The following is a 26,766-nucleotide window of genomic DNA, read 5'->3' on the forward strand; positions in this document are numbered from 1 at the left end:
TCGAGACCGAGAAGGAAGAAGCAGGTGTGGTCACGAGGAAAGAAGAAGAAAAGGAATTAATTAAGAATTAAAATACTTCACTCATAAAATTTTTCTAACTATCCTACCAGAGTGCAGATTAAATGAGGCAAACATCCCAGAATGACCTCATTGGTTGAACAGAGTCAGTTACTCTTTAAAAGTAGATATATTCTTGTTTTTCAGTTCAGTATTATTCTTAATATCTTTATTTTTGCCTCATTTGAAATGTTTTAATTCTTGTTCAAACATGTGTAACTCTGTTCTGAAATGTGCTGCATAAATAATGTTTATTTATATTATTTATTTGTTCTCGTCGCGGGTAAAAAAAAAAAAATACTGTGTTGGATGATGGAGAAGAAAGAAGTAAAAAATAAATAAAAAATATCTGAAACTTACGTACATTTTTCTATGGTATTAATTTTGGTCTTAATGAGTTTCTTTCTCTCAACCAATGAGATTGTTCCAGACGGTTTGACACGCCTCCGTTCCTCCTTCAAGAAACAACACATGGAATTATTTCCTATTGGACATTTCCTACTTAAAAAAAAAAAGAGGATATGTATTATTATTTTAGCCCCGCCCCCTTCCCCCTCCGGCAGCCAACCGGACGTACGACAGTCGGTCAGAGAAACAAAAAGCACATCGATGATCAGGAACGCAAAGAGAAAACAAATAAAATAAAACTCCGTGAGGTATAAAGCATGGCGCGTTATTGGCACAAGAGAAATGACTCGTTATGATCCAGGACATATATTATATCATTACCTTATTAAAACGCATCAGTCATGTTCACCCCACTGAGAACGAACGCAAACTTTACGGATCTTTAACTTCTTCATATTTGGGGTTAATATTAATATTTACGGTCTATTAATCTCCAAGTGTTCGGCATCGGTAACCATGGTGATCTACCAGTTACCTCGGTTAACACCCCCCTGAATCCTGCTTCTTGGTACAGTCCCCAAGAAAAGGAAGAAATAACTACGTTAAGCAAAGTGACCAAACACAACAAGAAAGGCCTCTTCCGTTAGTCAATAGAAATTCATGTTAAAAATTTATTAATTAATTTTTTTTTAAAAGTGCTGCAGAATGTCTTCCTTCTACACTTTACGACGCATTTCACGAAACATTTCTCCCCCTTGCTAATTGAAGATAAACACGTAGAGCTGACAATCCTATTTATTAATTACTATTTTGAATTTTTAAAAAAAAGGGGACGTTTGCTGCAAATTTGGTAAAAAAAAACAAACAAAAAAACAGAGTTCTGCTCGGTGCTGCCCCTTGTGGCTAAACGCTAACTTACAGCGACGCCGTGTACGTGATTGGAAGAGACCTTTCTCCGTCGGGGTCATTGTCCACCGTCCTGCGAGTTCGTACTTTCAGCTCGGTGACCGACACGTCCGAAACGTCCGAAACGCAGCGCGACTGAGGACCGACTCGGAAAGGAAAACCTCTCCCTCGTAAATCCCCTGCGGTCCGCACTTTTATTTGTTTTGTAAACAAGGAGACGGAGACGAATCAAATCCATTAAAAGCTTCAGCCGGGTGCGAGAGGAAGAGACTCCCTCGTTTCTTCCCCACTGTGGACGCCGTGAACCTCGGCGCTCAACAAACGTCCCAACAAAAAGACAAACGAGGTGCCGAGTGAAGAGAGAGAAAAGAAAAAAGGGTCTGCCAGCCCGCCTGCACCTTCAATACAATGACTCACTCCCGAACTTTAAACAGGAAATGGGGGGGGGGGGGGGTTGTTCAATGATCGGTATGTTCAGAGAGCAGTACGTGATGATCCATCTGATCCGTGAGCATCATCTTTAACGCCGTGGCATCTGTTAAGACAAGATTTTAGGAAATGGAACTTCGCATCGCTAATAATAATAATAATAATAATAATAATAATAATAATCGTCGTCGTCTCATTACAGCCAGCAGCTCTCGGTCTGACCCGGCGTGAGAGGCACGCAACGCAAAACACTCGCAGATGTGCTGCTCGCAATTAAAAAAAAAAATTAAATACATTTTTTTTTTTTTTTTTTAAAAAGAGGATAGTTTGACATTGAACAGTCTGTATTTTTAAAGCCATGGATTACCATTTCATCTTTTAAAAAAAATAAAAAATAAAAAAAAGGAATACAATTTGGGGAAATGCACTTATTTTCTTTCTTGGCAAGAGTGAGAAATAAGAGAGATGCCAGTCTCATGTACAGCACAGTTCATGTAAAGCTACAGCCAGTTAGCCAGTTAGCTTAGCATAAAAACTGGAGACTTAGGAGGCAAGCTGCTTCTCCTTGTCTGAAGGTAACCGACAAAGCCGTGTGAGGAGCGAGTTGTTGTCCTGTTCGTACGACATGTAAACAAAACAAGATAACATGAACTACTTCAATCGCGTTAAGCTGATCAATATGTTTTTTTTAAAAAACATTTCCTCTCTTCTACTTCATGGTTGCTGGCTCTTTACTCCTTATTTTAAAGTAGTCCTAAAACTTGCCAAATTGTGTTACTTGGGACTGAAGCTGCTTCTCCTGCTTACAGTCTTAATGCTAAGCTAAGCTAACGCTCTCCTGGCTCCAGCTGCATATTGGTTCTCACCAAGAAAAGCAAGTTTTTAAACCACAAATGACACACTTTTTCTGTAAATGCAGTAATTACTGGCACTAAACTCTGTCGTCTCCAAAACATAATTCTAATAATAAAGCAATTTCTTTAAAGTCACGGGCAAATATTTCAAGACGTCCTGTAACTCCCCTTCCCCATGAGACTTCTCTCCCCCCAGAATCCTTCATCCCTTCTTTCCCATCCCTGCTTTTCAAAATGAGCGTGACACAGCCGACGACCACCCGGACGCATCGAGGGGGGAAGCGACGCGTCCGGGTGTCCGCTGAGGGGGCGGATGGAGGGGAATGTGAGCAGGGAAGTGGTTGGTTTTTTTTTTTTAAATTTTGGGGGGGTTTTTTTGGTGGTGTTTCGTGCGCGTTTTATCTGACGGTGACTCCGAGCTTCTCCAGCACCCGCGTCCCTTTCTCCTCGTACTCCTCCCGCGTCATCCAGAAGTTGTCCTTGTCCTTCATGATGTCGGCCAGCACGGCGCCGCCCAGGAACACCATGTGTTTGCGCCGAGGGGGGTCCTCTATCCTGATCTTGAATTTCTGCGGGGCGAGAGGCGGAAAAGAAAAGAAAAGAGGAATGAGCGTCAACGGGAGATAATAAACGCCTTGGAACCCCGTGGGGGGCCTTAAAATAGACCCGATTGTCTCTTAATTGCAGGTTGGAGTGTTTCCATGAGCGCGTTTCCTCTCGAGAAGCATCGACATGTTACAGCTTCACCTCGTCATCGAGAGGCCGTGACACACAGAGACGTTTCTGAGGCGTTAAAAAGCATCAACTAGTCTTCAGCTCCCCCTAGTGGCAAAAACGAGTACTGCTATACAGCATATTCATTTTATTCTGCTGGCAAACACTGGTTTTCCAGACACCTGTACTCACCGATAGCTTGTCCACGTCTCCCTTCAGCACTCGCTCCAGGTACAGCTGCTTCAGTTCGCGCTCCAGGCGGGACGGCAGGCCGGGGTACATGGTGGAGCCTCCGGAGAGGACGATGTGCTTGTAGAACTCAGACCTGAGTGGAGGAACACGAGCGTCACCAAAACACATCCGTTTGGTTTTTTTACACATTCGGTCGCTCCTCTTGACAAAGTGCGTGTTTAACGTGCTCATCAATCAATACAAACACTGTTGAGAGGCTTGAAATGTCAAAATACGTCCTCCCTAAATATACCTCAACTAAAACGTTTTATATATTTCTGGGGATTTGAAAGTGTCTTATTTTGTATTAAAACTTTTAGACGTTATAGTCGTGCTGTCCGTTTGAGAAATTGAGAAGAGGAAACTGGTTGTTTTCTGCCACACACACTATAATAAATAAATATATACATACATATATATATTTACACACACACACACACACATATATATATATATATATACACATACATACACACACACACACCTATATACATACATATATATAAATAAATAATATATATATATATATATATATATATATATATATAAATATATATAATAAATTTATATATATATATAAATATATATAGTTTAATACCTTAAGTGCAATACCATTTTTTATTACTTTTCAATATCACTGAAAATATTACTGTAAATGTCACGCACATTACATTACTGGTGTTATTAATAATTCTCATAAACTTTACATTCTGACTATTTGTATTCTTATATTGGTGTAAATGTTCCATTGCTATTATTTTTCCTTATTCTTTGGTGATCATCTTTAAACGCTCTGATCTCGTGCGCCTCACCTGGTGTCGATGTCCGCGGCCTGGATGGTGTTGAAGAGCAGCTCGGCCACGCCCACCCCCTCCACGTTGATGAGGTGGGGTTGAAACAGAGCCTCTGGGGCTTCGAAGCGCTCGCCTCCCACCTTGATCAACCTGCCGTCCGGGAGCTGAGGACACACATGACCTTCAGACACCCGACGACGTCTCGACGCCGTTAAATACTCTCTGCAACGTGACCGCGACTCACCGTGTACGACTCCACCAGCACCGTCGTCTCCAGCGCCAGCTTCTGCTCCTGCTCGATGTTGTAGCCCACGTAGCACAGCTTCTCCTTCATCATCCTCACCGTCTCGAAGTCCGCCGAGTGGTTGAAGGCGTAACCTCGCAGCAGCAGCAGCTGGCGGGCGGGTCGGATTTCACGGTTATTGTCATGGCGGAATACAACCGATTGACTAAAAGAGACATTTGTGTGTTTGTTTTCCAGCAACGAGACATTCAGGGAAACCGATTTGAAGATTTTTATGGCGGAGAAAAAAGGATTACGATTATAAAAACAGTTTTGACGTGGAGCTAGAATTAAAATGTTAATTATTTTTGACATTTAATTAGATTTTCTGCACGCCGATTGGACGTCAGGAATCATCTGTTCAGTAACAGCTTCATGTCTCTCTGATCATAAATCGCCCTGCAGACAAGAAGTCAGGTATATTGTCGTCGTTTCATAATCAAATCAACTTTTAAATCAAAAACAAAACAATGAGAGCAAAACGCTTCAGAGGACGGTCCGCATTTCACATTTTAAAGACCTGAAAATAATCGAAAATCATTAAAAAAAAATGTAAAAATGCATAATTTAAGATTTACAGTCATATTAAAAAAAGGCCTTGAAATTTAAATTATGTTAACTTAAGACATTTTCACTGCTACCAGTTTGTCCGTTTTAAAAAAAAACATTTGTGAAAAGCCCTTTGATTCACGCCTATTAAAGTTGATTTTAATAAAACATTTTGAATTGATGACTTGCTCCCAATGACACCCGACTATCAACCATGTAATTAAATAAATACCATGGGCATTAATCTGCTTCTATTACAACTCACTCCATTATTAGGAGACACCACATTAAGACACATCATTTCTATCATATATAGTGCATGGATTTCCCCACAAATGTCAGAATAAAACGTAGCATAAAAAAAAAGAAAGAAGGGAAATATGAAGCCAGTCCGGTACCTTGATGAGGTAGCGGGTTATGTCCCTCCCGGCGATGTCGAGACGCCGCGTCAGGTGGGGCAGCGAGAAGCCCTCGTACACCGGACAGATGTGAGTGACGCCGTCACCGGAGTCCACCACCACGCCGGTGAGCAGCCCTACAACAGAAACACGCAACAGATGTGCATAATAGTAGGATAATCGTGACAAGCAACTGCTTGGTATTGCTCTCCAGCGCCCCCAGTGGTAAAACGGTTTAACTACACCCTTGTAGCAGCATCCAGCAAGTGGCTGTGGCTGCACACGCACGGCTTTTCCTCAGTGAATGTTAGCTTTTCTAGTTGCGCTTCAGGAGACAAACAAACCTTGAGCGTAGAGAGTGAGCACGGCCTGGATGGCGATGTAAACTCCTGAGAACTTGTACGTTTCAAACATCACCTGGCAGGAATAAAAATTAAAAAGATAAACAGAAAGTATCAGCCGACTACTGAGGCGCAATATAAGATTCATGTTTTTGTAAATGCCACAACACACTTTCAATCACAATCAATTAAGCTCACGTTTTAGTCTCTTTTTTTAAGATGCCGACAAACCGACTAAACCAACTAATTTATTAGAAGTCAAAACCGTGTGATTGCTTGTCGACTTCAGAGCCTCTTGGGTTGAGCTCTTGCTTGCCCACCTCTATGATCTTCTCTCTGTTCTTGGTGGGGTTCATGGGCGGCTCCGTCAGAAGGATCTTGCAGTCGTGGGAGTCGATGTTGAGCTTCTCGGGGCCGAAGGTGTAGTCCCACAGGTGCTTCATGTCGTCCCAGTTCCTGACGATGCCGTTCTCCATGGGGTAGTTCACCTCCAGCATGGAGCGCAGCTCGCTGGCCTCATCCCCCACCATGAGGTCCTGCGAGAGGTCAAAAGGTCGGCAGTTCAGCGCACTGAGAGACAAACTTTGGACCAGCGGCTCTTTACCTGACGCTTGTCTTCACTGTTTCTTTGTTAGTGGCTCACAGCCGTAATGGTTTGTATTGGCACAGCTGGTTAACCATGCAGGATGACCACCGCTCCAGACTTATATAATCTTTGCTAATCAAAGTCCAAACTGGTGAAAGAGATATCCGCACTTAAATCGTTGCAGTTTTACACTGCATTTGACCTTCACCAGAGCATGTGAGATTCAACAATGGGACAGGCAGGTAAACATGACAACCCCCTTTCCAAGTCATTGGATGCAACACACCTGTGCCCACCGTGGAGGTGGAGGACTGAATGGACAAATGGAATGTGCCGATATCTCTTTTATCGCCACCTGATTTATCAAAAATATTTACCTCCTGTTAAACATTGAAAAGAGCTGCTGCAGCGTTCGATTAAAATCTAAAAACATACAACGTGGCAATAGGGAATCCCTGCGCTATCACACATGACCACTTATAACTTATTTTCCCCTATTTCAAAAGTTACCTTGATTTCAATGTTGCCGACTTTAGCCGTGGAGCGGATGATTGGCCGGCCGACCAGCGCTGGGAAAATGTGTTCGGGGAAGTTGGAGCCCGCAAAGCCGCACTTGACAAACTAGGAAGAAAAGACGGGAAAAACACGCGTTACAATGATCTAAATAACACAATACAATGCAAAACCCTGTAGCTTTCAAGACAGACGCAATAAGGAGCAGGGTTGCAAAATTCCGGGAATATTCAAAGTTGGAAACTTTCCACGGGAATTAACGGGAATAAACTGAAAATGTTGGGGTAATTTAACTGTATGTACCTCGTCATAAGCAGACATGCATGCAAACATTTATAATACAACTTTTAAAAATGACATTTGACTTTTTTGACATTTTGAGAGTAGAACTTTATTCTTTTATCGAACAACAAAAACATGAACGTTGAATAAAAAAGGTGTATTCCCTATGATCGCCACCCCCCCCCCCCAACCCACATTGTTTTTGTTGGTGTTTTCAACCTGAATCTAAATGCCTTCTTCGTGGACCTCATCAACGTCCTCCTCACTGCTGTAAAAAGTTAGTCTACTGTCACGTCTCAGAGGGTCCATTGGACCTGGAGGTGTCTGATGCCTGGTGAGCCGGCCTCCCGCGTTGGCCCTGCTGATGCCCCGCCCCCCCCCCTCTCTACCTCCTTCTGTTTCATGGATTGGAGCTCCATTCATACATTGTCATATTCATGTAATGTGTTTATGTAACTTTGAAAATGCTGTTCATTCTGTACACATGACATCTATTGCTTCTGTCCATCCGGGGAGAGGGATCCTCCTCTGTTGCTCCCCTGAAGGTGTCTTCCCTTTTTTCCCTGTCAAAGGTTATTTTTGGGGAGTTTTTCCTGATTCGATGTGAGGTCAAAAGTCAGGGATGTCGTATGTGTACAGATTGTAAAGCCCTCTGAGGCAAATTTGTAATTTATGATATTGGGCTATACAAATAAACTTGGTATTAAATGAACATGGCTTCAGTTTACCAAGTAATCAACATGCTATATGACAAACAGTGTTGGGAAAGTTCACTTTCTACATGAACTAGTTCAGTTCATAGTTCACACATTTTAAAATTAACTAGTTCAGTTCATAATTCAAAATGTTGAACTAAGTTCACAGCTCCAAAAAATAAACTAGTTCAGTTATTGTTTTCAATATGTTGGGAGCTATAATTGAAATCTCTGTCTGCAATACCGTTCTTGGCCTCTACGCCACTCGGCGCTCTCACACTTGCCAGGCATAGGGCTGAAACGTTCAGACAACACTGATGACAAAGACGTTCAAAAACAACAGAACGTTTTATGTTTATGTTTCTGGCAGACAATGTTCCCAACCAGCTCCATTCAGGGTCCAGCTGAGCTCGGCGTGCATAGTCTTGTTCTCAACTACATTTAAGTTCCCTGTTATATGCTCTTGCAAAAAAAACGTAGGCACATTTTCTTTTTTTTTCAAAATTCCCGACCAAACTTTCCGGAAATTTACCGGAAACTTTCCGCCCCTTTGCAACCCTAATAAGGAGTAAGAATTGGTGACTGCGAACCACGATGTGTATACAAGATAACGTTTGTCACAATATAATGATCAAAACACAATAAACGACTTGAGGCTGAAACTACACATGAATTCTTCACTACAAAATGGTAATTATCATAAACAAACCTATTCAGGCTTGTGAGCAATCTAAATCATATTGTTTACTATGTTTATGAATTGATTTGTCATCTTTTCCTCACAAACCCAGCCTGACGAATAACATTACTCCCTGCAGTGTTTTTTATTCTCCAGATATTAAAAAAGTTATTAGAAGTATCTGTATTAATATCTCATCACACCTACTAGTTCTCTGAACTCTCTCCTTCAACACGCTTTGAAAAAACGTGTCATAAAAACTATTTCTCCTGTGCAATGTTTTAAAATGACTTTATACCAAAATTATTTTAGTTTTGAAGCATAAACAGGAAGTGAATTGGCGTCGGCAGTTTAATTATGAATCAATGTCCGCCCACCGCAGTAAATGAGCTGAACATAAATACTGTTTTCAACGTGGATCAAGCACGTCTGGACAATGTCCGATCATTAAGATAATTACAATGTTGTCTTTGTCCTGATAATGTATCAGATGTGTCAATATTTGCAATAAAAAAAGTCAAAGAAAATGTAAGGTTTAGCTTTTACTTAGTGCATTTGGTCCCCCATCTCGCCCGCTTTCGCGTCTATATTGGATGTACTATCCAATAACACAAAAGGCCAAAAATAACCTTTAAAAATTGTATTAAAACTTTTAGACGTTATAGTCACACTATAATTAATAAATATATATATATATAAATAAATTAAATAAATAATATATATATATATATATATAAATAAACTGAAAATAACCTTTAAAGTGCAATTGTTGTATTTAATTATTTTGTACAATAAAACACAAGCCCCTGAGTAATTCTCTTAAAGTGTTGAACCAGAGGGAAAACGTAAACCCTGTAGTTATTTATATTTACAAAACGTGTAGGAAGTAAACAGTGCAACTGTAGTAGTGTAAGATAACTAAGTACTAACTACTGTACTTTAACATAACTTTAGTATTTTAGATTGGATGTAACGTCAATGTAAACTTACACTCTACTCCAGCCCAGGAGCAAATATTGGTACTTTTCGTGCATCTCCAGATGAGCTCATTTTGAATATTTGTGATAAACTGAAGGACAGTGAAGTGTTTTTTCAACCTTGAACACCCACATATTTTTACACCAAAAAATAATAATAGATAATATTGGAAAAACACAGACAGGAAATATTTCACTGCGAAATGAGTACTTCTACTTTTGATAGTATAAGTACTTGTAACTGATACTTCCTCCAGCGTGGACGTCTATTATTCAAACTGGTGCAGCCTGCAGCGGAGCCGTGTCCATACATGGAAGCACTGCCTCCACTTCCGCGTTGGCCCAGCGGTTAACTTCCCGTTTGCTGCTGGGCGAATAAGTTGAATACATTTTCTTTCTTTTTTTTTTTAAATGTATTAAAAAGCTACTACAAAACATACGGGACCATTTAAAAAGTACACGCTTTTACACGGGTACTTTTTGTGTATGAGGGCGGGGCCGCGTTGGTTACTCAGCTAACCCTAGTTAACCATAACCGAGCTAACTGAAAGAGAATAAAGGAACATTGTGATTCATATATAGATAGATATGTACTGTATTCATCCCCAGGGAGAAGATTGTTTGCAGTAGCAGCAAACAAGGTCACAATATATACAATACTACACAAATAAATAAAATAACGGAGCAAGACAAATTCATCTAAAGCTAACATGTCTTGTCTGGTGTCGAACTGATCTGGATATTTAATGAATAAAGCTCTAACATAACATATAGCATGTGCTGTGTGTTTACTATGAATGGGGTTGACTACGTTACTGGTTAACCGAAGCTAGCTAAACTAACCGCTAACTAGCTGAATTACTAGGTAACCAAAGCTAGCTAAACTGACCGCTAGCTTCGCGTTGACGCTTCCGCCAGAGGCGTTATCGGCTGAACGTTGATGACACACCGACACAAAACGACCCGCAGCCGGTCAAATACACGTCGGCTGCCGCGGATGAATGAGCTGAATCCAGCTGACGGACACATTTCCTCACACAAAACCCTAAAACCCAGACGCGCTAACGCCTGTTAGCTCTCTCGCTCTTTACTTCCTGTTTCCAGCTCTCTCCCGTTTTCTTTATCAAACTGCAACTGCGCGAGGACCGGACGCGTCGCGAGAGGGTGATGCTTAGACACGGCACCCACTGCTCTTAAACTTACCCCGGTTCCATTGTCACAAACCACGACTTTTCTCCCTTGACTGTCCATTTTGTGTTCCCTGAATCAAGCGGAAAAAAGCAGCAAACCCCTGGCTGCGCTCTGACGTCGCCTTCAGCCACCGCCGGAAGCAACACTCACTAGGGTGTGACTCCTTCACAATAAAAGCGGCCATCTGCGATTAAACGAATCGCACCGGATGAAGCGTTCCGATCCTTTATTTATTTATTTTTACTACTGTTATACCGCCGCTTTGAAAATACTCCACTTTAAATAAAAGTACTGCTGTAAATATTAACAACACAATTTAAAATATGCACAACTTTTACCATTGAGAAAATAACAGTTACAGTATATTACTAAAGTAAAGTACTTTTTTAAAACCAGGGTCACACCACAGCAGACAAAATACATATTTTATCATAATTATAATTATTTTAATAATATTACATTTCATTTGTATTGTGCTTAACTCAAAGCACTTTACATGGTGAAAACGGAAACAATAGAAGCAATAACAATGTACACAAGAGAGATTGCATATGGCCTCACAGAGCTGCTATATGACTGAAGACCCTTAATCTTGTTACGGGGTGTATCTCAATAGTTTAACCGCTACACAATAGTTAAAAAAATATTTATACATTAATCTCTCCTTTCCTATCAGACACACCAGTGAGTCCATTGTTACAAAAGACATATGGCACACAGACTCGCAGCAGAGGGTTCTCCAACCCTGGGTGAAGGCTGCAAGGGGAAGCTGAACGCGCTGCATGGGTAAAAGTCAGGAAGGTCATGAAGGGAGTCAAATAGCAAAATGCCTTAAAAAAGCTCCTCATTTCGGTGCCCCGATGCCAATCAGAATGAAACTCAAGGACTTCTCTGCAACTGATCACAGAAGTTGCAGCATGTGTAAAGTAACGTGTTTGGGAGGTGGGTTATTTTATTTTGAGTTGGCTTTACCCATCTGTAGCAACATGTCTGTACTGCTATAGGCTTATAGGCTGCTGGGGGATGTTTTAGGATACACTGAGGACCTATCTCCTCTTCTCTCTCCTTATGGATGAATTTACATCTCTCCATTGCACCTTATTAACTCTATTTCCTCCCCGGAGTCTTTGTGCCATTGGACCTGGCTGTATAACATTGGCATTTGATTTGATTCACGGTCTATCGTGCATGTCGGTACTTGTCTTTCTGGCAGAGAAGAGGTTCCCCATTCACCATCCCAACCACAGAGCTCTGATTGGCCTCAGAAGGATGATTCCAGGTCACAGCCTCGAGCAGGTGACTCGACCGGCATGTGGTTCTACCTGTTGCAACGTCAACGAGAAAATGATTTGGTTTGTCAGAGCGACAGCAGATTAGCAGTTGAGACCATTGCGTCTATTTCAACAACAGCACAGTAAACACAGGTGAGGACAACTTATATTTACATTTTAATAAGCGGAATTAACACAAATCTTCAGCTTTACTCATTATGTTGTTCCTTTTTCATACTAACATCTGTCAAATAGTTGAGCTACCATAGGTCCTCAATTAGGTATAAGCTTGTGAAAAAAATCATCTTCCTCAAAATGTTTTATCGAACACAAAAATATGTCTGTATTGGTTTATATCCATTTTAATTTGTTCATATTTGTCGTGCTCTCAGTGTGTAGATATGGAGGCAGCCATTTGTCTGCTGTCTGAAGATCAGTTCCTGTGCTCCGTCTGTCTGGATGTGTTCACTGATCCAGTCACCACACCATGTGGACACAACTTCTGCAAGAAGTGCATCAATGATTACTGGGATACCAACAACCAGAACATGTGTCCAATGTGTAAAACGGTTTTCATCTCCAGACCTGAGCTGCTCGTCAACACCTTCATGTCTGAAATGGTTTCTCAGTTCAGACAGTCGGCTCAACAGAAAGCCAGCAGCAGCAGCTCAGAGCAACAAGAGTCCAAACCAGGAGAAGTTCCCTGTGACGTCTGCACTGGAACCAAACTGAAGGCCCTGAAGTCCTGCCTGGTGTGTCTGGTCTCCTACTGTGAGACTCACCTGGAGCCTCATCTGACAATGTCAGGCCTGAAGAGACATCAGCTGATGGACCCTGTGGAGAACCTGGAAGACAGGATGTGTACGAAGCACGATAAACCTCTGGAGCTGTTCTGTAGGACCGACCAGACGTGTGTCTGCATGCTCTGCTCTGTGTTAGACCACAAGATGCACAATGTTGTTCCTCTGAAGGAAGAATATGAAGGAAAGAAGGTCGAGCTGGAGAAGACAGAGGCTGAACTTCAGGAGATGATCCAGAAGAGACGACTGAAGATTCAGGAGGTCAAACACAAAGTGGAGCTCAGTGAGGAAGATGCAGACAGAGAGAAAGCAGAAGGTGTTCAGGTCTTCACTCATCTGAAGGAGTCTGTTGAGAGAAAACTGAACGAGCTCATCAATACGATAGAAGAGAAGCAGAGAACAACAAAGAAACAGGCTGAAGACTCCATCAGAGAGCTGGAACAGGAAATCTCTGAGCTGATGAAGAGAAGCACTGAGGTGGAGAAGCTCTCCCTCTCTGAAGACCACCTCCACCTCCTCCAGAGTGTCCAGGCCCTAAACATCCACCATCCACCACCCACCAAGGACTGGTCTGAGGTCAGTGTTCCTCCAGCATCATATGAGGGGACTGTGGTGAGAGCTGTGTCTCAGCTGGAGGAGACTCTCAGTAAAAAGATGAAGAAGCTGGTTGAAGTTGAGCTGAAGAGGGTCCAGAAGTTTGCAGTGGATGTGACTCTTGATCCTCAAACAGCTCATCCTGATCTCATCCTGTCTGATGACGGGAAACAAGTGAATGATAGTGATGTGAAGAAGAATCTCCCAAACAACCCAAAGAGATTTTCCCACAATCCCTGTGTTTTAGGAAAGCAGAGTTTCTCTTCAGGCAGATTTTACTTTGAGGTTCAGGTTAAAGGAAAGACTGACTGGGATTTAGGAGTGACCAGAGAGTCGATCAACAGGAAGGGAGACATCCCACTGAGTCCTGAGGATGGCTACTGGGCCATATGGTTGAGGAAGAGAATCAAGTACAAAGCTTTAAGTGACCCTCCAGTTCTCCTCTCCCTGAAGTCTGGTCCTCAGAAGGTGGGGGTGTTTGTGGACTATGAGGAGGGTCTGGTCTCCTTCTATGACGTAGAAGCTGCAGCTCTCATCTTCTCCTTTACTGGCTGCTCCTTCAAGGAGAAACTCCTCCCATACTTCAACCCGGGTCTGAATGACGGTGGTAGAAACTCCACCCCTCTGATCATCTCTCCTGTCAATCACAAGGAGTAGACTTAACATGTTTAGACTCCAGTCTGACTCCAATCAGGAATTTAAATTCCTTCAGATTCAATTTGAAGTCTCGTAACTATTGTGTAAAATCACTTAAGAACAAGCTAATATCTTGTAACCGCACTATAGTTTGGTACTTCTGTTGTAAACTGATGTGTTTCAACTATTATATATATATTATTCTGTATTACTTGGCTGCAAACTAGTGCAACATACCAATTTACAATATGATTAATTAGCTCTTCTGGACCCACTATTGTTAAACATATTAAGCATGTTGTGGTGCCAAACCGAAATATACTGTTTATGTATAATTATTGTTGAGTGTAGAAATGTTTTGGGGTTTTTTTGTGTGTAAAAACTATTTTGGGGGGATTCATGAAAATCATTCAGATTGCATCTTCTTTTTCTAAACTGTACAAATGGGGCAACGTTTTTATTAAGTCTGATGTTTCTTATTCAATTTAAATATAAAACATTTGTCTTAGATCGGTATTTGAAGCTTTGGATTATCAACTTGATTTAAAAGGTTAATATTGTTATAGAGATTAATACTGTGCAGGTAAACTATGTGGATATCAGGATGGGCTGGTTTAGAATATCTTGTTGGTTATAAGTATTTAATTTCCTTGATATTGATAAAGGTTGCTTCTTTTGGTTTGGTCATTGTCTGTATATTATTTATATATTATATGTAAAGAGTAAAAGAAAAAAACGCCCCAAAGCTGATATTATTTAGAAGTGTAACCATTTATATCTATAATACAACATTGTTACCATATTATTGAGTTTTCATGTCTTTGGTTGAAAATCTACTCTTATACATGCAGAATTAATAATATTAAATATAATAATAATAATAAATAATAATAATAATAATAATAAATATAATAATAATAATAAACACACCAATGAATACAAAGATTAAACAATTATTATTGGTGCAGTAGCATTGAACCGGATTGGAGTCCAACTAATTGATTGTTGCTTTATTTTGATCATATCTTGGTCATATTCTACTGTTTAATAGATACCCATCGGACCCACAATAACCAGTGTTAGCGTGGCCAATGAAAGACACGTTACACATGTTTGGTTTCCCAAAAGTGAAACTAAACTTGGGGCCAAAACTAAGTTACTAAAATCATGTCCGAACCTGAGGAACAACATACCGGCGACGCAGCAGTAAGAAGAGGAGAAGAATGATCCAGATACATAAAACATATCGGATACATAAAACATATCGGACAACGTACTTCAAGTCGTATCAACCTCTGTTCAGATGGAGGTTGAGATTATCTGCCGCACTCATGAGCTCCCAATATATTTAGTTTGTGTCCTTTCATTTATTAAAGTATGGGAAACACCAAATAATTAGCTATAATTAACATTATTTTGAGCCCATCAATGTTCTATCTGTTGGTTGATGTCGTCTGTCAAGGAGTTGTGTGCTTACAGTCAAACCTTTTATTCACAGGTGCCACCTACTGTTGTGAATGAATAATAACATTTAAATGTTGATTGTAATTTGTAATTAATGGGACTGATAATCATTGAAGATATGTTAAAACCTTTCATGGTTCCAGATTCTCAAATGTGAAGATTTCCTTATTTTTGTAATCAAAAAATGTTATTAAATATTATGCTATATTATGTAATATTGTCACGGTTTTGAATGTTGGTCGGACAAAACATTAACATTGTGAAGCTGTCACTTTCTGACGTGATTTCTCACTATTTTAGATTAATGGTAGAAAATAATTAAACAATTATTATGTAATTTGATATAAAATAAATCCTGATTTAAAAAAATCATGCTTTTACCTTTTTCTACATCACTTTAAATACTATTTACTTTTTACACGTACACATCGACGGTAAACGCCCATCGCGCCCCAAGACTACACTACCCACAATTCCTATCGTCCGGTATTTCCGGGTAGGCATCGCCTGACAGCCATATTTGATTCGATTATGCTGTTCTGGCTGCGACAACCAGTTTAGCCAGTTCTTAACGGGAAAAAAAAACCTACACGGCCAGCTTTAAAGGTTAATCCGCGACGAAGTCCAGCAGCATTCTCAGTAACAACAGTTTATAACCCGTAGACGAAGATGAATCCCGAATAGTAAGTGTGGCTTTTTTTGTTTTTAATGTCGATTATGACGGTTCGAGCTGTCAGAAGCTAACAGCTAAGCTAACCCGTCAGCTGCTTTGTCTCCGGGACTAAGCTAGCTGGCGTACGCACTATCGAGTGACAGCCTTCGCGTTCACGTTTCGTCAACAGTTTCTGGTCGATGTGACGCCGATTGAACGAGCCGAGTGTTCGTGCGGCGGCCCGCGATGTTCGCGAGCTCCGTTATCGTGACTTTTAGAGGGAGAAAGGAAGGAAAGGAGGTCGAGCTAGCTGACGGTGCGAAGCTAACGGAGCGATAACCGGTGTTGCGGTGTAACAGGCGACCGTGTTAACTGGCGACTTTTAGCCGAATGTGTCCGTTGTTGTTTAAGTTAAGACAGCTGTGTCATATACATCGTGTAATATCATATAAAAAAATATGATATTACTATTTCCAACAGCTGTCTCGACTACGACAACAACGGGCGCGTTCGTCTGAAAGTCGCCAGCTAACACGGTCGCTTGTTAAACCGTAACACCGAACACCGTTGGGTGGATTTTGTTATTGACACTTGGACACGTAGCGACGGTGTCATAGTTCACGGTCACGTCGGTTAATCGCGAAGCCAGTCGGTGTATCGCCACCGATCCGGTGTGGGGTTATCGGTGGTTTCGGTACAAGTCACCCAGCGCAAACAGGAAGTTACTGGATCTGCCCCCGATGAAGATGATGAAGAAGATGATGATGATGTGGAGTTAAATTGGGTGTGGATTGTTTGGGATTGATGGATTTAGTTCAAATGAAAGATATGATAATACCAACATGAGCAAATCAATCAGAGAATATGTCACTACTAAAAGTAAAAGTACTTATTATGAAGAGCGCTCGATTCTCATTAACATATTATTGGATTATTGTCATTGCATTACTTTGTTTATCACGTGCAGCTAAATGTGTACATTATTTTATTCACTTTATATACTGCTTATTCCATAGTAATAAATCAGAATTCATTGAGTTTTAGTTTTTTGTTAAGTTGCTTTTCAGATATAGATCATTAAGTGGCCAAGTAAAAGTACAATATTTATGATGATTTATCTTCTGTCATTTTACAAATTGATTAATCGGAATTAGCTTTATAGGCCAAGTATGTGAACACGTACAAGGAATTCGACTCCGGTGTTTTGGTTGCCCTTGAAATACATGTGAAGAAAGCAACAAAGGGAACAAACATTTAGCGTGTGTGTGTGTGTGTGTGTGTGCGTGCGTGTGTGTGTGTGTGTGTGTGTGTGTGTGTGTGTGTGTGGACTGTAGACGATAGTTCAATGGTGCTAATGGCCAAGGGTGCTGGAATACATATAATGTTAGTAACAGGGTTATAGCTAAAAAGTAATTTATTCGTTACTTTGTCAATAATTCTTATGAAGACGTTATTTATTGTGATATTTTTCTATTTAGTGCTGAAACCACATTTTATTACCATAAATGTTGATGCATGGTCAATCCTTTAAGACATTCCCTGGTTCCAGTTTTCTCATTTTCTGCCTTTTTATCTCCACTTCATATAATTTGAAATTAAATATGTTTTGGGTCGTTGGACAAAGAGTCGCTCTCGCGTGCCAGGAAAATTCTTTCTAATTCCCCACCCCCCCACCCTCTCTCTCTCTCTCTCTCTCCTCACAGTGATTATTTATTCAAACTGCTGCTGATCGGTGATTCTGGTGTTGGAAAATCTTGTCTCCTTCTCCGGTTTGCAGTAAGTGTCAGCGGCTGTTACTCAACAGGCTCGTACATCGATGGCTGATAACCTGCAGGTATCACAACTGCTGCCCAGACCCACCTGTGTGTGTGTGTGTGTGTGTGTGTGTTTCCTATCCTAGGATGACACGTACACAGAGAGTTACATTAGTACCATTGGCGTGGACTTCAAGATCAGGACCATCGAGCTGGATGGGAAGACCATAAAACTTCAGATTGTAAGGAGAGCAGTAAAAAAAATAGCTCTGCGTGGATGAACTTTGGATAACGTTCTGGTCCGTTTTGTGACGCTCTGCTTGGCTGTTTCCTCAGTGGGACACGGCCGGTCAGGAGCGGTTCCGCACCATCACGTCCAGTTACTACAGAGGAGCTCACGGCATCATCGTGGTTTACGACGTGACGGATCAGGTCAGTGCTGCTGGGCTACACGGATAGCGTTTGCTTTTAATTAACGTGAGAACAAAACTACCCTGAGTCGTTCCACTGAGCACTTTTTTTGGGGACAATTGGGTGTCGAAGCAGCACTTTAAATATACCAAACAATACAAAAAGGATGAAAACAGAGCAGAAGAAATGCAAACATGAGAAGAACTACACCTTTAAAAATGTAACGCTCTACACAGATATATGTTTCAACATTAAATAGAAAACACTTTTAAAAAGGAATTAAATAAAGCGTCAGTATATTCAGTATATTACTCTCAGCCAATGTACATCAATGTGCTTAAATTTCATCAATCGACCACAATTTAAACAGCATTTAATCTGAATTTAATCAATATCAGTGTTTGTCGTCCTTGTGAAAGTGAAAATAAAAGATGAAAGTCCGCTATCACTATTTGAGTCAAAACATAGCATTAACAAACATTTTAGAATGGAATGAAGACTAAATTACATCTATATATTTATTATATATATATATATATATATATATATATATATATATATATATATATTTATATATATATATATATTTATTTATTATATAATAAATATATATTTATACACACTGTATATCTGCCACTGGTTCTGGTTTATTTGAGTAAAGTATCATATATTCATAGATTTCAGATGCGTCGCCGCCCCATCAGCAGTTCCTCCGTCAGCCCTCTTGTGTTGTTGTTGCCGACTGGATTCCACCGAGTTGATTTCCCGACTGAAACAGTTTGTGTTGAGCGTCCGTCTGTCTCTCGTCCTCAGGAGTCCTTCAACAACGTCAAACAGTGGCTGCAGGAGATCGACCGCTACGCCAGCGAGAACGTCAACAAGCTGCTCGTCGGCAACAAGTGTGACCTCACGACGAAGAAGGTGGTGGATTACACCACAGCGAAGGTGAGCGAGACCCCCTTCGGGTTTGAAAAGGGTTCATTAAACAGTTCGTCCACATACATCTGGAGCTAGAAGCGATGATGAGACAATAACTTGCTGACTGTTCTTTCCTGCCACCGCGATTCTGATGAGTGGAGGGTTTGTTGCTGATATCGGAGTGGAAAACATCCGCTGGATGATGTGTGTCTGTGTGTGGGGGGGGTTGTTTAGGAGCGGACAACCGAGCAACCTTGTATTATAGGCTCCATATTTGGGTTACGTGTATTTATATTTATACAAGTATTGACTTGTGTAATTTGGGCCCCGATGTGTGCTGATCCCGCCCACAAAATGAGGCCAAAGGCGGCGTCTCAACATCACGTACCGAACCATTTCAACTCCATATATCTTTATAAATAACAATATCTGCTTATAGGCGGCGTCGGCAACAACAACAACAACAACCTAACTGGTTTATAATTAAACAAAATACCTGTATAAATTTAGATTGACCCTAAAACTGTCACTCAAAAGGTAGCTGTGAAATGTCTGTACGCTCAACATTACCCTCCAGACAGTTAGCTTAGCTTAGCATAAGGACCCACGTGGCATCGCGGTCGGGTTCAAGTGAGCTCACTAGAAAGTCTCTCGGGGACAAGAGGGATAGAAAGTGGGCGGGCCTACAGAGGACCTCGCTGACAGCTGCAGATTGACGTGTTATTATTTGTTGATACAAGTTTACGTAAGCATTTGTCATATGAATAAAGTGTATATCTATCTATTTAGTTTTACAAGAAGAAAAGATAATGGGATTCTGTGATTTATTTATTTTTGAAAGTGTGATATCTTTTGTATATAGTGGTGAGATCTAAAGGGGTTAAAAATACTTCTTTCTTTTCTTCATTTAATAAATAATTGTCTATATACAGTATATAAATAATAAAAAAATGTGCAGACTACACATACATGAAGATGCACATAATCATAGAAAATAAAATATAAATAATATATATATAAATAGGGGTAAACATGCCAATACCTACACATTAATATATATATAAGCACATGCATACATACCCTCATTTAAACATGCATACATATTATTAATTACTGTATTATATGTATTATTGTATTATATTATGATAGTATGTGAAATAATATATTTATATATATTTTATTTATTTATTAAACTCTTGACTTTGTTGTTTCCAAGGTCACTTTCAGTCAGTCTCAAAACAGTCTCACTGCACCGTCTATTCAGCAGCACTTCTGCAGCTTTCAGTCTCGTCTTGACCTTCCTCAGCAAAGAGAGTTTGTTGCCATGAAATTAAATTAATTTAACCCCCCTCCCCTCCCCCCCCCCCCCCCCCCCTTCCGCTCACCAGGAATTTGCCGACAACTTGGGGATCCCCTTCCTGGAGACGAGCGCCAAGAGCGCCACCAACGTGGAGCAGGCCTTCATGACCATGGCGGCCGAGATCAAGAAGAGGATGGGCCCCGGGGCCACGGCCGGGTCCTCCGAGAAGTCCAACGTGAAGATCCAGAGCAAGCCGGTCAACACCTCGTCCGGAGGCTGCTGCTGAGACCCCCGATAAATAATACAAAATAAAAAATAAACAGCCACGACCCCCCCAACCCCCCTCTCCCCCGAACCCACGACCAGCCTCGATGTTACCGCGCTCCACAGGGAAAGAACAGCAGAGAGGGAGGAAAAGACGAGAGGAGGGAGACTCTGAGCGGACCGGTTTGTAAGAATCCCGTTCCACCCTTTAAGTCAGCAATAGGACGGTAAGCCCCCCCCCCACCCCCCCACCCACCCCCACCCACCCCATCCCCAAAACCAACAGAACACTTTTGTTACGTTACCAAAACACACTCATACTGGAAGAAAGAAACTTAAATGTAGAACATTTTTAACAGTGTGTGAAGTTAACCAATGAAAGAAAAAAAAACACACTTTATTCAGCTTTTTTTTTTCTTTTCTTTTTTGTTTGCCCCCCCCCCCCCCCCCCCCCCCCCCGAAATGAGTCACTTTTCTAAAAAAATAAAATAAACAACTTAAAAACCCAGAAGGGGAAGAAAAAAAGAAGATAAATAAATCAGCCCCACCCCCCCGCACTATTTTATTATTTCGCTGTGTGGACGACGGCCTCGTGAATCTCCTCGGAAAGCACTTCAAAATGAAGCACATGCTTAAAAAAGAAGAAAACCAGCATCATGCACGCTCAGAGCGGGCTCAAGCCGATAACGTCGCCCGCTCCCAACCCTCTTTTTAAATAAATAAATAAGAATAAACCATGTGCCAGTGCCTTTTGTGGCAGGAGATTTCCATGACGCGTATGCCTTCGGTGCTCTCGTGTTGTCGGCGTATTTTTCCCCCCTCGTGTGCCCGCGGTCGTGACTTCTTACGTAAAGAATCCACATTGTACGACAGCGGTCGACATTCCTGAGTGTGTGTGTGTATATATATATATATATATATATATATATATATATATATATATATATATATATATATATATATATATATATATATATATATATATATCTCTATCTATATATTCGGCTCCGTGTTGTGCTCTGCTGGGTCGATACAATAAGCATGTGCTGCATTGAGAGACGTGACGACAGACGTGTGTTGTTGTTTGTTTGTTTTTGTCCCTAACGTTCCTCAACTGACAGCACAACCGCGACAACCCCCCCACGCCCCCCCACACACACACACACACACACACACACACACCATCATCATCCCGGCTCGAGAATAATCTATAAACTGTATATATTTATACATAAATGTAAGAAGTGATTTGCTAAATTGTGTAGAGAGAGAGAAGCAAGCGAATGGTAAATAGCTGGAGTTAGTAATCTCGGCACGTGATTTGTGGCTGCGGACATTTTTGTGGCACAATGTCTACTATTAAAAAAAAAAAAAAACAACAACAACAATGAAGGAGATCTTTGATAACTGCTCGTCCTCGTGGTGTTTTTATTTTGTTGTCCTTGTGCACACTTTCTTTTCTGTTCTTTCTTCATAAGCTGAGAGGAACGGTGACCTTTGGCCTCCATTTCTCAGTTGGATGAAAAACATACTTATAACATAAATTCAGTTAAACTTCGCACTAAGGTTAGAAAGTCACATTTCACATTTAGAGACATTGTTTTACACTTTATGTTCTTATTCATTCAATCAGTCGGAAAAACTTGAGGCAAAATGAAAACGTGAAGGAAATTTGAACGCATACGACATTAAATAATGCACGCAAAAAAACACAAGTTATGTCAATAAATATAAAGCTTCAGCTGTCTTGACAATGACATTGTTAGTTTTATTTTTGTGTTTCACTGAAGGTTTTTTACTCGTTGAGGAATTTCATACTAACGAGGATAACTTTGGTGGATACAAACAAAACTTAGATAATTATTTAAAGTAAAACATAAGTACATGAAACTCGTGAAAACTATTTTAATATGTAATATATTGTATATTATATGTAGCGACACACACTGATTAGTAGCAGCAAAGTCTAGTACATGTAAGAGTAATCTACCAGAATATTATGATACTTAGCATTTGTTTGTATTATAAAAATGACAAATATATGATGTAATAAAACAGTACAACATTACACTACATTATGGAATACAAGATATAATATGGAGGGGAAATATAAGTATTCGTTATTAAATAAAATAGTATAATACATAACAAAAGGAATGTTTACATGTGGGTCTTGTAAGAAAATAGACTGAACTTTCACGCGGCTCTCAATGCTCTTACTTCATGACTTAAACACACAACAACACAACAACACACCAACACAGGCGTGAAACAACCAACCACACACCAAACTCTCCTGACCGTGCAGTTCCAGCTCCTCACCAGCAGGGGGCGACGTCGGCTTCCTGCAAACAGCTCATCTGATGTGGCTGAAAGCTCTGGAAAAGAAGAATTCTGATAAATATAGTAAGAAAAGTATCGGCATCAAAATGTACTTAACGGTTCTCTTTATTATATTCTGAACATTAATAGAGCACCAAGTTACTATTAGCTCTACAAAGATAATAAAGTAAGTATAAGTAGCTGAGCAGGAAATGAAGTCGCTCTCCCTATGTGTGTGTGTGTGTGTGTGTGTGAGAGAGAGAGAGAATAGAAATGGAACCTTAAAGATTTGGACCATTTCGATTGCCTCTCTAGGCTCTCAACATGGCTGACTTCCCTCTCTGCTACACACGTTACTGTCGATTACATCTTCACGCAGCACATTATCGTATATATTGCTCCTTTAAAACTACCAAAGTAAAAATATTCTTTATGCAGATTAAAGAATAATATTACTGGATTGTAATTATTGATCCATTGATGTGTTTATGACTTTAATGTCACAGCTGGTAAAGGAGGAGCTACTGTTAGTGCTGCTGGGCAACTGGTTCAATAAAGTCTTACTTTAATTATTATTAATCTGAATCTGCAAAGGAACTAAAGTCACCCGACAAATGTAGTGGAGCAAAATGTATAAAGTGACAATAATAATATTAATACAAAAACAGGCTAACACGGACAGCAACATTTAACTGCACAGCGAATACTTTTACTTTGGATACTTAAACACTTTTAGTGGTATTAGTACTTTTACTGAACTAAAGGATCTGAACACGTCTTCCACCAACGGCCACGCTCGTGTTCACAAACACTGTTTTCTGTGTGAGGCCGTCCTCCCTCATTAAACTAAGCAATAAAAAGGAAAAAGGGAGCAGGAGGCCCCCCCCCCACCCCCCCTTCTCTTATGAGGCTGAACCCCCAGTTTGCTTTCAGCTGCAAAACAAAACACACAGTGAGAAGAGAAAGAGAGAAAGAGAGAGAGAGAGAGAGTGAGATGTTCTGGTGTGGAGGAATGGGGGGGAGCAGTGGTGGAATGGGGGTGATGGTTTGAGGAGCTGGGTCTGTTTGCCGGCTGAGTTTGTAGCTGGTTGCTGGGTGATGTAGGGGGGGGGGGGTGACAGCTGCAGAGGCCGAAGTCTTTCACCCCACTGCTGCTGCAGGAGGAGGATGGGGGTGTGCGTTGGGGGGGAGAGGGAGGATGGGGGGAGGGGGGGGGTATTATGAGTCCATGTGTGAAGTTCAGTCTCACAGTCAGTCGGCTGCTCACCAGCTGATCCGTCTGATGGCTCGCTGTAAAAGAAACAAACCTGCAGTGTCACACAGCTGTCAACACACACACACACACGCACACACACACACACCTCATTAACAGTAGCAGCACACTGCGAACAAACTAGTCCAAAGTACAAAGTCGAGGTACTTTCACTTCACATTTATCTGACAGCTTTAGTTACAAATGAAGATTTATTTCGTGCAGAGAAAAGAATCGAATGTTTTGTTATAACTTAATTTAACAGTTTGTACGAGAACATCAATCAATTATTCCATCGTAGAAATTCCTCGGTGAGACTTAACACCGATGTACGATTTTGCCGACTAGTGGATTTCTGCACAAAGAATCACACGAAAGCGCCACTTTAAATCAGTTTCATTGTAAAAAAAAAAAAAAAAAATGACTGAATCGACTAAATTACTATTTTAGTTCACTGAGACCAAAATGACCAATTAGTCGTCTGAGATTAATTAAACTATCTTTATAATCTGTGAAGTCGTCTTTGAGGTGTACTCGAGCACGGAGGTTGTGAAAAGGCACAGTGTGTATTTCTTCATGGATACTTTCACAGTATTAGTTTTTATTAATAGCATTTAGACCTTTATTATAAAAAATAAAGGGAAGGGGGGGGCATGGGAGAACCAGAACCAGGACTGAGCGGGGCGGACTGTCAGGCCCCCGCTGCAGTAAAATGACATGTTTTCTAAAAAAAAGGAATCTGGTGCTCGGAAACACTACCGCCTTCGTCCACAGGGGCCGCCAGAATCAACACACGACTAATGTTTCTCGTTATAAACTATAAGTAAGATTGTAGGTACTTGTACTTTACATTTTCTGCTACGTTTCAGAGGGAAATGTTGTGCTGTTTACTCTGTTTATCTAACGGCGTTAGAAAAACTTGATTGTTTTAATCGCCTGAAGCTAAGAAGCGCTGTGTTCTCGTTAGCGTAGAAGGAGCCGCCGTTAAAGGAAGCGCGTCCTTGTTGCACCCACCGTTTCTCTACGGTAGCCCAGAACGGACAAACCAAACACCGGATAAAATAGAGACGCACTCGGAAAGGGAGTATTTTAGTCGGTTGCAATATTCAACCTCACCACTAGATGTCACTAAATCCTACACACGTGGTCCCAACTTGTTTCCGGTGGTGCTAAATAGTCCAGTCCAGCCGATGGCCGCCGTTATAAAGCGTCTCTGTTCTGTGTCCCGAACACCTCGCTGACCTCCTCTCTTGAAGTCGGTGTGTTTGAAGCAGTGACTCAAAAGGGAGAAAAAGACACCGACAGACGGAGTTACTTTTCCTGCTTTTCTCTCGGGCGGTTCCACGTTTTTTTAAATGTTCTTTACTCTGTGGGTTTAGTTCCCCCGGAGAGACGAGGTTCTCATATCCACGGCGTAAACATTAGCTGGTGGGCGGGGCTTACGTTGCGACAGACTGGGCGAAGCCACCAGTGTGTACTCGTACTTTTCACTGTTTGTCCTTCTTCCCATCCGTGTTTCTGTTTGGATGGATACAGAATGCTTAAAAACTGAATAAATAAAAGTATAAAGGAGCATTAAATGATAATACTCTCCAATCTGTGTACGTTACACACTTTAAATCCAGGCTCGTACGATTAAAAAGCCGAGCTTCAACGAAGACATGACGTTCCTCCATCTCTCTCTTTGCTAACCAGACATCTCATCTCACATGTTCATCAAGTGCTGGTCCTGCTCTTCATTCCGGCAGTCCGGCTGCACAGTCGTGTCCCCGCTCTGTAACTGGAACCCGGCCCACCACGGAGGATCCCGTCCACTCGGACCTCGAGCGCTCGAGTGGAGGAGGAGGAGATGAAAGAGGAAACTCGTCCGACCGGTTTAACTCTCCTCGGCCAAGCGAAGGTGCAGTAAGAAAAAAGAAAGTCGGCCCGTTGAGCAAGCAGCTGAAGAAAACTTGACTTTGCACCCATTGCGATACCGATACCACGGCCTCTAGTTGTTTGCGTCTTTTAAAACGTGTTCCTCCTCTCCGCGTCACCGTGCCGCCCCACCCATCCACACACCTGTTCCCAGTCATCAGCCCTGCAGGTATTTATAACCGGCCCCATTTCGTAGTGGCTCTTAAGCTGTGTTAAGGCCTCCTTTCCCCGGTGCCTCCACTCTGCACACAAGCGTGGCCACATCATGTAGGTACATTTTTTGGCTGTGGCATTTATTTAGGCTTTTTAAGGTTATTATTATTATTCATTTTATTTATTTTAATTTTAATTTTAATTTTAATTTTAATTTTAATTTAATTTATT

The 26,766-nt window shown here is 41.1% G+C and overlaps 4 protein-coding genes across 5 annotated transcripts in view; 2 read left to right on the forward strand and 2 right to left on the reverse strand.

Annotated features, from left to right (window-relative positions):
* Positions 1 to 10,985, reverse strand: part of actr2a (actin related protein 2a) — an 11,368-nt gene extending 383 nt beyond the window's left edge. The window contains exons 1-9 of the mRNA XM_034536288.1: positions 10,840 to 10,985; positions 7,001 to 7,111; positions 6,225 to 6,440; positions 5,908 to 5,980; positions 5,564 to 5,700; positions 4,578 to 4,727; positions 4,352 to 4,497; positions 3,501 to 3,633; positions 1 to 3,163 (exon numbers count right to left, since the gene is read on the reverse strand). The exon at positions 1 to 3,163 is cut by the window's left edge and continues 383 nt beyond it. Coding sequence (XP_034392179.1) covers positions 2,993 to 3,163; positions 3,501 to 3,633; positions 4,352 to 4,497; positions 4,578 to 4,727; positions 5,564 to 5,700; positions 5,908 to 5,980; positions 6,225 to 6,440; positions 7,001 to 7,111; positions 10,840 to 10,887 — 1,185 coding nt within the window. The 5' untranslated portion in view covers positions 10,888 to 10,985 and the 3' untranslated portion in view covers positions 1 to 2,992. The remainder of the gene's footprint in view (positions 3,164 to 3,500; positions 3,634 to 4,351; positions 4,498 to 4,577; positions 4,728 to 5,563; positions 5,701 to 5,907; positions 5,981 to 6,224; positions 6,441 to 7,000; positions 7,112 to 10,839) is intronic.
* LOC117732666 (E3 ubiquitin-protein ligase TRIM21-like) overlaps positions 1 to 26,766 on the reverse strand; it is a 703,346-nt gene that overhangs the window by 227,000 nt on the left and 449,580 nt on the right. The window lies entirely within an intron of this gene.
* Positions 12,153 to 14,149, forward strand: LOC117732774 (E3 ubiquitin-protein ligase TRIM21-like). Its single transcript, XM_034535949.1, has 2 exons — positions 12,153 to 12,251; positions 12,491 to 14,149. The coding sequence occupies exon 2, from the start codon at positions 12,500 to 12,502 to the stop codon at positions 14,147 to 14,149; it is 1,650 nt and encodes a 549-aa protein (XP_034391840.1). The 5' UTR covers positions 12,153 to 12,251; positions 12,491 to 12,499.
* On the forward strand, positions 16,097 to 21,368 carry LOC117733155 (ras-related protein ORAB-1). The gene is made up of 6 exons (XM_034536566.1): positions 16,097 to 16,275; positions 17,948 to 18,020; positions 18,145 to 18,240; positions 18,335 to 18,430; positions 19,223 to 19,354; positions 20,716 to 21,368. Exons 1-6 carry the CDS (start codon positions 16,262 to 16,264, stop codon positions 20,911 to 20,913), a joined length of 609 nt encoding a protein of 202 aa, XP_034392457.1. The 5' UTR covers positions 16,097 to 16,261; the 3' UTR covers positions 20,914 to 21,368.

This window comes from Cyclopterus lumpus, chromosome 1 (assembly GCF_009769545.1).
Source record: "Cyclopterus lumpus isolate fCycLum1 chromosome 1, fCycLum1.pri, whole genome shotgun sequence".
NCBI classification, from domain to species: Eukaryota; Metazoa; Chordata; class Actinopteri; order Perciformes; family Cyclopteridae; genus Cyclopterus; species Cyclopterus lumpus.